Raw genomic sequence first — 11,874 nt, forward strand, 5'->3', positions numbered from 1 at the left:
CATCGAGGCAACCGGAGTAGGAGCAAGTAATGAGGTACCTCTAGAGATTCGATTGTGAGACCGGATGTTAGAGCCCTGCAAGGACTTATGCTATTCGTGCACGCCAAGAGGCATCTTCCCCGATGTGATTACGGTACATTTTCTCTACATGATATTAATGTCATTGCTCGATTGATCCGGTTCAACTCATTCTTATGTTTGTATGAAATTGATGCCTAGTATAAGTATGCCTATAGAATCTACAGAATTTGTGATTAAAGTATCGAATCCATTAGGCAAGCATGTATTAGTAGATAAGGTATGTAGAAATTGTCCTTTAATGATTAGAGGCTACTGTTTTCCAAATTGATCTCATGCTATTGCCATTTGATGAGTTTGATGTGATTCTTGGTATGGATTGGTTGACTACACATGATGTGATAGTGAATTGTGGAAAGAAATTCATTGAGTTGAAGTGTGAAAATGGTGAAATTCTTCGGGTTAATTCAGAAGAGTCAGATAGTTCATTTCCTATAATTTCGTATGTCCGCTCGTAAATACTTGAGAAAAGGGTATGAAGCTTATCTTGCTTTTGTGTTGAACACTAAAGATCCAGAATTGAAAATTGAATCAGTGCCTGTGGTATGTGAGTTTCCCGATGTGTTTCCGGAAGAACTACCAGGTTTGCCTCCTGTTAGAGAAGTTGAGTTTGGTATTGAGTTGATTCCAGGTACCACGCCCATTTCTATTGCTCCTTATAGAATGGCTCTATTGGAATTGAAAGAATTGAAAGCTCGATTGCGAGAATTAATGAGATAAAGGCTTTGTAAGACCCAAGAGTTCACCATGGCGTGCACCAGTGCTATTTGTGAAAAAAAAAAGACGGATCGATGAGATTGTGCATAGATTATCGGCAACTTAACAAGGTAACAGTAAAGAACAAGTATCCATTGCCTAGAATTGATGATTTGTTTGATCAACCGAAGGGAGCTACTGTGTTTTCCAAGATAGATTTGAGATCCGGATACTATCGGGCCATGAGTTAAAGAGTCGATGTCCTCAAGATCGCTTTCGGACTAGGTATGGTCATTATGAGTTCCTTGTGATGCCATTTGGCTTGACTAATGCTCCTGCCATTTTATGGACTTAATGAACTGAATTTTTAGACCATACTTAGATAAGTTTGTAGTTGTGTTCATTGATGATATTTTGATTTATTCTCATGATGAGACCGAGCATGCGAGCATTTGAGAACAGTTTACAAATTCGAGAGATAATCAGGTTGTATGCCAAGTTCAAAGAAAAGTGAGTTCGTTACGAAGTTGGTTTTCTTGGACATATTGTCTCGTGAAGGTATTAAGGTTGATACGAGTAAGATTTCAACCATTGTTGATTGGAAGCCTCCTAGAAATGTATCGGTTAGAAGTTTTCTTGGTCTTGCGGATATTATAGACGATTTGTGGAGGATTTTCCATGATAGCTACCCGCTGACGAGACCGCTACGGAAGGATGTTAAGTTTGAATGGATGAGAAGTGCCAACAAAGTTTTGACAAGTTAAAGGCATTGTTGACGGAAGCTCCTATCTTAGTACAAATTTAACCGGGTAAAGAATTTGTGATTTACAGTGATGCATCCTTGAATGGGCTCGGTTGTGTACTCATGCAGGAAGGAAAGGTAATTGCTTATGCCTCTAGACAATTGAAGCCACATGAGAAAAATTATCCGACACATGATTTAGAGCTAGTGCTATTTTATTTGCATTGAAGATTTGGAGACATTATTTGTATGGTGAAAGGTGTCGGATATTTACCGATCATAGAAGCTTGAAATACTTGATGACTCAAAAAGATTTGAATTTGAGGCAAAGAAGATGGTTGGAATTGCTTAAAGATTATGAGTTAGTGATTGATTATCACCCAGGTAAGGCAAATGTAGTTGCTGACGCTTTAAGCAGGAAACTTTTATTTACATTGCGAGCTTTGAATACCAATTTAGCCATGTCGATGATGGTTCTATTTTAGCTGAATTTAGAGCTAAACCGTATTTCTTGAAGAGATTTGTGAAGCTCGAAAGATGATAATGAGTTACAAGCTAAAAGAGTTCAATGTGAGTCGCATAGAATCGATTTCGGATTGGTTCGATGGTTGTTTGATGTTTAGAGACGAAATTTGTGTACCAAAGAATGATGAGCTTATTCGGAAGATTTTACAGAAGCACATAGCGCTTCTTTATCTATTCATCCAGCAAGTACAAAATGTATAATGATTTGAAGAAATTGTATTGGTGGGTAGGAATGAAAAGAGATATTTCGAGTTTGTTTCTAGATGCTTGATTTGTCAACGGTAAAGGCCGAACATCGGTACCTCGGATTATTGCAACTTTGTGCTAGTTCCTAATGGAAATGGGACAGAGTTACTATGGATTTTGTGACAGATTGCCGTTAACACTGAAAAAGAAAGATGCAATATGGGTTGTGATTGATAAGCTAACTAAGTCGGCTCATTTTATCCCAATCCGTATGGATTATTCACTTGACAAGTTGGCCGAGTTATACATTTCAGAGATAGTTAGACGACATGGAGTGCCATTATCGATCATTTCGATGAGATCCAAGATTTACTTCACGGTTCGGAAGAAGTTACAAGAGGCTTTAGGTACGGTTGAGTTTTAGTACGGCTTTTCACCCTCAGACCGATGGTCAGTCAGAGAGAGTTATTCAGGTACTTGAAGATATGCTTAGATGTTGTGTATTAGAATTTCAAGGTAGTTGGGAAAAATACTTACCATTGGTAGAGTTTGCCTACAATAATAGTTATCAGTCAAGTTTGAAGATAACACCTTATGAAGCTTTGTATGGACGTAAATGCCGCACACCTTTATATTGGATAGAGCTTAAAGAAAGCCAGATTTACGGGGTTGATCTAGTTAAAGAAACGGAAGAAAAAGTGAAAGTTATCGAAATTGTTTAAAAGCGACTTCGACAAAGCGTAAGTCGTATGCGATTTAAAAGAAAAGAGATCGAATATCAAGTTGGTGACAAAGTTTTTTGAAAGTATCCCCATGGAAGAAAGTTCTCGATTTGGCAAGAAAGGCAAACTAAGTCCACGCTTTATTGGACCGCTTTGAAGTGATTGAGAGAGTCGGACCATTAGCATATCGGTTAGCTTTACCGATTGAGTTAGAGAAGATTCATAATGTATTTCATGTGTCTATGCTACGTCGTTATCGCTCAGATCCGTCACATGTGATTTCTCAAACAGAGGTTGAGATTCACCGGACATGACTTACGGTAAAGAACCCAGAAAGATTCTAGCTCGAGAGTTGAAGCAATTAAGGAACAAAAGTATTGTACTTGTGAAAGTACTATGGAATAGACATGGGGTAGACGAGGCTACATGGGAACCCGAAGAGGCTATGCGAAAACAGTACCCATATCTCTTCACAGGTAAGATTTTCGGGACGAAAATCCCTAAAGAGGGGGGAGAAATGTAACATTCCGAAATAGTTAGATATAGTTGACATGCCATAGGATTGGAAGTGTTCAAGGATTACTTCGACTTCGAGTCGATGAGACATTGAGTGTCAAATTGTTACTTCGGATAAATTCGATAAGGTACTGGGCACCAAATTACTTCGGTAGAGCCGATGTGTAACATTCCGAAATAGGGCCTAAACGGAACAGTGGTTGCGAAACCACAAATTTAGGGTAAAAATATATATATATATATATATATATTTTATTATTTTGAGGTTCATGGTATGATTACATGATTGTGTGAAAATTTCATGATAAAATTCTATGCATAAAGTGCTTAAATTGAGGTTAGGGACTAAATCGAATAATTTGCAAAACTTGCATTCTAGAAGTTTTAGTATGAAATTATTTTGGAATATTAATTAGGAGATCTTAAATGGTAATTTGACCAATTTTAAGTTCATGGACAAAATTAGGACATGGAAGGAATTTTGAAAGTTTAGTAAGGAGGGCATTTTGGTCATTTGGTTATTAACATTAATAAAAGGTGAAAAGATGATAAAATTGTATCATCTTCTTCAAGTTACCAGCAGAACCTTACCTCTCTCCATAGCTGGGGTTTATTCAACTTTCAAGCTTCATAGTAAGTGATTCCAAGCCCGCTTTTAATGATCTTTACGTTTTTGAAGTCCCTAGCTCGATAAAGCTTATGCTAGCAATAATTTAAGTTAGGAATCAAATTTGGAAAAATACCCATAGGTGAAATTTGTGTATTTTGATGTTTTATGATGGAATATGAGGTTTTAAATTATGTTAGACAACTTGTGCTACTTGGTTTTAAGTGAAAACGAGTAAAAGGCTTAATCGGTAAAAATACCTAATAGTCATAAGTACATGTTAGTGTGTGAATTTGATGTTGCCATAGAAGGAAAAATGATCAGCATGTCATAAAACATAAGAAAATAGGATGAAGTTTAATTTACGAGCCTTGGGGCAAAAGTGCAAATATGTGAAAGTTTAGGGGCAAAAATGTAATTTTGCCAAAGTTTGAGTAAAGGGTTGTTTTGATAAATGTTGATATTAAATAAGCTAAATTTGCTATTATAGATCAAGAAGAGCGAAATTCGAGAGTAGATCGGGGAAAAGAAAAAGTAAAGGACTAAATTGTAAAGTTTAGTCACATTTTGTATCGAGGTAAGTTTACAGTAAATAAATGCAATATTCTTTTATTTTACATTATTATTGTCAATTTCCAGCATTTATATATTTATGTTATGAAAATATTTAAAGTCGAATTTAAGGTGAAGTGACAGAGGAAAAGTGTTAGAAAGCCCCGGTTGAACCCTAGGAATGTTAGGATATTAGGGTTGATGACAGACAGAACGAAATGAGCCATGTAAGTCCATATTAGAAATATGGCTTTGGAGACAGGATTGAGCCATGTAAGTCCATATTATATATGGCATTGGAGACAGAATAATTCATGTAAGTCCATGTCAAAGACATGGCATTGGCGAGATATTGATAGACAGAACGACCTAGTATCCTTAGTATTCCGAGTGGTTCAACGGGTCAGGATACGAGTTAAATTACAGTGAATTAACAGCAAAGGAAAAGTATATTATACTTATGAAAAGGAAAGGTCGTAAGAAAGAAGGTAAGGGAATAAAGAAGAAGATAGAAATTGAGAAGTAAAGAAATTTATGATGTTAGATGATATTATGCATAATTATCCATTATGTTGAATGTTGTGATTTATTTGCTTGTAAGCTTACTAAGCCTAGTGCTTAATCTCTTTATTTTCTTCTTCTTATAGTACTTATCTAGCCACTCGGGGATCGAAGGAAACGCGGAGGCCGATCACACTATCAAAGAAATAACTCGGTATAATTAGACGTTTTGTTTTGTGTATGGCATGTATAGAAACTTAGCCACTTTTGGTATAATATGAACAATGAATGATGTGTAAATACTTGCTAGTGATTAGTTAATAAAATGGCCGATGATATGCATGTTTATTAATATGTATGATTGAATGGTGATTATCACATGAAAATTATGAAAATGTGAAAGTAACCTAAAACAGATTCAAGTAACAGCAATGACGTAACTTTGAAAAATCACTAAAATTTTATAAACATAGTTTGAAGATAAATAATATATGAAATTAAAGCTTATTATGTCTATTTTCTTATGGAATAAGAAAAATAGGTAAAGGTATTATATTTCATGATATATCTGAGTTTTAGTGAAACAGGGTCAGAGCAATTTCTGGAACCCCTATTTCAACTTTGGAAATTCACCATAAATTGTACAAAACTAATTAGAAGGTATAATTTATATGGTTATAATCCTTGTTGAGTCTAGTTTTAAGAGAAACAAACGGCTTAGTGATATGAATTTTGTACAGGAAGAAACATGGTTCGTAGTAACAAGAGGTTAGTGCAGTCGAGTTTTGAAAAAGGGGAAACTTTAACTAATAAACTGTACTAATTGGCCAAGTCAAAAATCTATGAAAAAAATTAGTAGATAGATATATGAGTCTAGTTTCAGGAAAAATTTACGGATCTTAATTTCGAGTTTCGGAACTCAAGATATGAATTTTTAGGCGACTACGACGCAGAATGGCAGCACATTCCGAAATGCTTAAATAAACAATTTAAACCTATTTAAGGGATAGAATAAGTTTAGTAATGCCTCGTGCTCGATTCTGGAAACAGTCTCAGGTAAGGAGTGTTACACGATGAGACACTGGGTGTCAAACTATTACTTCGAATTATTAGGTGAGGCACTGGGTGCCAAACTAGTGTGTTTTGGTTGGATCCGTGTATCCGTCCGAGTTCGAGTCGTGTTAATAGGGGTAAATGAATAATAAAGTTTTATAATTGATATTGAAATGGTATGGTATGAGAAATGGAAGTGAAATAGTGAATCGAAAATAGAATGTGAAATATGTTGCAAATATATGGAATATGTGAGTTATATACTCATGAAATAACTATGGAATGTATATTGCAATTGTATAATGAAATGTGAAAAGCCATTTAAGATAACAAATTAATGAGAATTGAATGTACTATGAATAATCTGTAAATATTTATGAATTAATATGGAAAGACTTATGATTATTACTGGTATATACTTGAAATACTTGGAAATGATATTTAATTGATATATTGAAACATGTCTTGAAATGATATTTACATGACATATTGAAACTTGACATGGAAATGATATTTATTTAATATATTAAAAGTGACATGTAAATATGTGATTATCTTTGATTATGTTGATACAAGGAAAGCATGTATATGGTAACATGTCGTGAAAATAAGTTTATCAATATTAAATTTATACGTAAGATGTGCAAGTATGCTAACTATTGTTGTTGTTTGATGTTTATGAAAGTGCCAAGCTATTAGTTGAATAGTAATTTGTTTATTTATTTGATGCATTGAAATGGTAAGTATTTAAATGAAAATAAGTTAGTGTTCATGAAGGAATGGTAAGGTTTAGATTATGCAATTTCTTATGGAACTAATTATTATTTGTCCAATTAGAATAAGGCTTGGTTAAATGCATTAATTTGTAACTGTGGCTAAATGATATGCATATGACTTGTATGATATGCATATGGAATAAGTGTGGAAGAATTAAAGTTATATAAAATTTTACTAAGCTTGAGGGTATAAGTCTATGTGTGATACTATGGATTAGTTCACCTTGTGAATTAGTGAGAATAGTTTATGAGTATTACAGTAACATTATTGGATTATTTTTTATTTGTAAAGTTTTGTAATTGAAATAAATTAGTATGATTAAAGACTATATAAGCTTACTAAGAAATCATTGCTTACGTATTTGTTATATTTATTTACCTTACAGATTATCGGAAGCTCGAACGGGTTGGAAGCTTATCGGAGCTATATCACACTATCCATTGGTTTTATTGGTAACTATTGATGACTTGATTCTGGTTATAATGGCATGTATAGGTTATTTTGATTAAAGGTTAGTCTATAGGTGTTTTGTTAAACTTAGTCATGTATTTGGCTTGTGTTTGGTATTGTGGTGTTTGCATGATTGCCTTAAAATGCCGATATGATTGAATGATGAGAGATAAAATAGTAGTTGAATAAACATAAAAGGTGCATAAAATCATATTGGTTATGTGTGAACATATAGGTATAATGATAATTGGTTTCAAGAAGATTATTTAGTAAAAATTTGCACATGCGTGTTTGAATAAGTTAGGTAGAGTGCCTATGAAGGTACATTGGTTAGGTACTTAGAATGTCTATTTTGACATGTTTAGAGTGTGTTTAACTGAATTTTAAATAGTTTTGAGTTGCTTGATGTGTAAGATTGCAGGGAATGGTAACCTTAATGTTTAAGACTCATATTGAGTCCACACGGCCAGACACACGGGCGTGTGATTGGACCGTGTAAGACACATGGCTAACACACGGGCATGTGGCCAGCCATGTGACCCAAGTCAGAGAATTACACGAGGTAAGACACGGTTTAAGACACAGGCGTGTCCCAGATTCACACGGGCATATGTGCCTTGTTTCTAGAAAATAAAATTGAAAATTTCACGAAAAACTTCCTTGAGTGTTCGATATTATGATATGAATGACAAATGAATGTGTAACATTCATAATTGATCTGAAAAGTCTAGTAATGCTCCGTAACCCTGTTCCGGTGACAAATAAGGGTTAGGGGGTGTTACAGTTGAACTGGCAATTTAATTTATTTTTATAATCAGTCAGGCTGATAGTTTAGGGAACCAATTGGTCATACTAGTTCGAAATTAGTTTAACCAATTTTTTTAGCTTGGTTCAACTAGTTTGTATTAGTTTGTGGCTCAATCGATTTTTTACCTCTCATCAAACTGATACCCCAATCAATTCCTAGTCCGACTCACGATCTAATCGCTTTAGGTAACATTGAATTTTAAAATTTTATTTATATTTTTAAAATTATTTTTATTTTATTTTGTATTTTTGAATTTAAAGAGTTTTATTTTTAAAATAATATTTTTAATTTTTATGTTTTTTATTTAAAATATGAAAAAAATATTTTTAAAAGGCAAAGATCAAATTAACAAAGAAATGTAAATGATGAGGGTTAAAAATTATTTTACATTTGATATTGTTAACTTTAACAACAGAATTAAACAAAGGGATCAATATTTTTAAATTAAAAAAATATATAGATTCAATGTTTCAAAATTAAAATAAATAACATATTTAAACTTTTATTTAAAAAACTAAATAAAAGAAGGTTAAATTCGATTCAATATTTCCTAGTGCCAATAAAAGGGAAGAGTGTGAGGGTCTTGGGATTTAGAGCATTCACCACAATCCATGCGAACCATTTCTGGACAATGGACCCTATCATCCCTGCCATTGGCAACAGCAAGTGATGCCATCGGTTCGACAACGGGGTCCGCGAGGCTCAGTCTCGAGGGATGCACAAAGGCGAACGAGTGAGACTGTACGAGGTTACTCGAACCGATCCCAGGCGTAGGTTGTGTCCGCATACATGACAGAAGAGAGAGAGCATAATCTGCATCTCGAATCCAAGGTACTAACCTATCACCCGGCACATTGTGACTGCTGCTGCCCCCATTTCCTTCGGGTGCGGTAATGAACGACTGGCAGGTGGGTTGGGTTCGATTCTGAAGAGTGTCGTTTTTTACTATGGGTTCCTGCGTGTTAACTCCAGGCCAAGTAGGTACATTCAAACTAGCCAATGGAAACGACTCAGTACCTGCAAAAGGTGCCAGACATATCCGTATTCAACACTTGCATTCAAGTTACATGTATGAAAATGAAGATGATAGCAAAAACAGACCTTGGTGATCAGAGAAGTAGGTTCCAGGACGCATGAGAGAGAGGGGATACACCGACTGAGGCTTCCTTCGCCTGCGGTTGTGTCCCTCAAGACGTTTTCTGCAACTTCTTTTTCTTTCATCAAACTCCTCCAGTGAGTGAAACCTGCAAAACAAAGAACACTACAATTTACATAGCTTGATGTTTTTTTTTTTTTAATCATTACAATATCAGATGAGGAAATAACAAAGTTTAAACCCGTATCAATATTGGATCAGCATATAATTTTCCGAAGACACTTCAAATATGTAAAATTATTTAAAATGATTTATTTTAATATTGTAATACAATATTCTATTATATAATTTATTTACATAAAAATTGAATATATAATAATACAGAATAATGCTAATTTTTTATGCTTAAAATTTTAATAAAATAAAACAAATAAAATTATTAAATATTATATTAAAATTTGTATAAATCAATTTTAAATTTTTTTAAAATATGGTTGGATCAAGCTTGAATTAATGAATTTAGACAAAATTTAACCGATCTTAGATAAACATATATTGTATAAGTACTATATTATGAGACTCATAATGATATAAGAAAGAATAAATCAAGTTTAAATTAATCATTTATAAATATTATTTGTTTGAATGAACTTTGAGACCTATTCATCTAGTCCTAAATAATGATCTGATCCCAACCTAACTTGATATATAGATTATAAGGAAATTGAAAAAAAAAAAACCTATCCAGCAAAGCAAAAGAAACAACAGAAGAAGGAAATACATAACTGAGAGAAATCATTAGAAATATTCTTTTTAAAATTTTAGTTAATCCCTGTTTAGAATTTATCACTAAAATTTTAATTAATTCCTTTGAAATTGTTCTCAATTCTCATAAAATCTTTAATTTTTTTTCTTTGAAAATTTTAACTAAATCTATCAAAAATTTTAAATATTCTCATTAAGTCTTCCAAATTTAAAAAAAATTTAGTTAACTCCTCCCCAAATCTTAACACCAAGATCCACCGTTGATCATACCTACTGCATTGTTGACAAAATCGTTGCTTTTTGCCATTAATGAAAACTTGAGCAGCCTTGGAATGGAGTTGACACACTTTATTGCGTCTATGATAGTCCTTGCATTTACTAAGCTCTGAATTGCACCCATCAACAAGACACCGAACTTGTTGATGGCTTCCATTGTTGTTGCTTGCTCCAGCTCTCTTTGAAGATGATGAAGAAGAAGACTCCATTGACAATGGTGGTTGCTTCCATTTATTCAATGGACCAAGCTTCAAATCAACTGAGAAATCCCCATTTGATGATCCATTGATTGTATCAAAGCTTGGTTCTTCAACAATTTTAGGCAAATTGCAAGTTGTAGCACCTCTCAAGTTCCAATCCATACACCCCTTTGACTTACTCAAGTTCCAATCCAATTGTTTATCTCTTTCGAAAGTATTCACGGCGAAAGGGTTATTCATTGCTTCCCACGATGAATACTCTAATTTAAAAAAAAAAAAAAAAAAACTTCTTTTTTGGTTAAAAATGATAACAACTAATGTTGTTCCCAAAAGATAGGAAAACAAGGGGAAAAAAGAGAGTTCATAAATGGTAAAACAAATAATGAGTTTAAGAGAAAAGTTTGGAAGAGAGTGTTGCTTACATGCAAGCCAAGGGGAAATTTTTTTCCAAGACATTTGTTCATTGATAAGGACTCCATTAAAAACTAAGAAAGTAATGGGTAACCCTTCAATTATTAATAAATTATATTTTTGGCCACTCAACTATAAAAAGTTACAAAATAATCATTTAACTATTTAAATTTTCCTTTTTTGGTCACTAACAGTTAAGTTATGGTCACTAACAGTTAAGTTACTAACAAAAATATAACTTGACAACTTTTAAAATTGGCATAATAACAACTTTAACCCTCAATATTTATACATTGTGTCAATTTACTCTTGATTTTAAAAAATTAACCCTCAACATTTGCACATCATGTAATTTGGTCTTCTTCTTCTTTCAACCTTTTTTTACCGTTTTACTTTTATTTGTGGTATTAAGGGTTAATTTTAAAAGAATGAGAAAAGATGAAAATTAATTATTGTTTCCATCGTTTGGTGTATTTATGACCAAATTAGTTGATAAATTTATATATTAGCTTTTTAGGTGAAAGAGTCATAAAGAGGAGTAAATTTTTTTTAAAAAAGGACCAAATTAAGTAATATGTAAAAGTTGAGGGTTAAATTTTTTAGAATTAAGACTAATTTGACACAATGTATAAATGTTGAGAGATAACGTTTCTATTATGCTAATTTTAAAAGCTTCCACGTAATATTTCCATCAATCGTTTAACAATTGGTGACGGAAAAAGAAAAAAATTGAATAGTTAAGCAATCATTTTCTAACTTTTCATAATTAGGTGACTAAAAAAGGAACATACTAATAGTTGGGTGATTACAAGTATAGTTTGCTCTAAAGTAATAGAAGATGAACAAGAGAAAACTAGTCACAGGTCTATATATAATAGGTTAAATCTTGCTATTAGTCATTGTACTTTACAAA

At 33.1% G+C, this 11,874-nt stretch overlaps 1 protein-coding gene across 1 annotated transcript; it reads right to left on the reverse strand.

The window, feature by feature from the left end:
- Positions 1–8,649: 8,649 nt before the first annotated feature.
- LOC108488561 (squamosa promoter-binding-like protein 13A) lies at positions 8,650–10,981 on the reverse strand. The gene is made up of 3 exons (XM_017792853.2): positions 10,345–10,981; positions 9,315–9,457; positions 8,650–9,230 (listed from the first exon to the last, which is right to left on the reverse strand). The coding sequence occupies exons 1-3, from the start codon at positions 10,788–10,790 to the stop codon at positions 8,764–8,766; spliced, it is 1,056 nt and encodes a 351-aa protein (XP_017648342.1). The 5' UTR covers positions 10,791–10,981; the 3' UTR covers positions 8,650–8,763.
- Positions 10,982–11,874: the final 893 nt, after the last annotated feature.

Source organism: Gossypium arboreum, chromosome 7 (assembly GCF_025698485.1).
Source record: "Gossypium arboreum isolate Shixiya-1 chromosome 7, ASM2569848v2, whole genome shotgun sequence".
NCBI lineage: Eukaryota > Viridiplantae > Streptophyta > Magnoliopsida > Malvales > Malvaceae > Gossypium > Gossypium arboreum.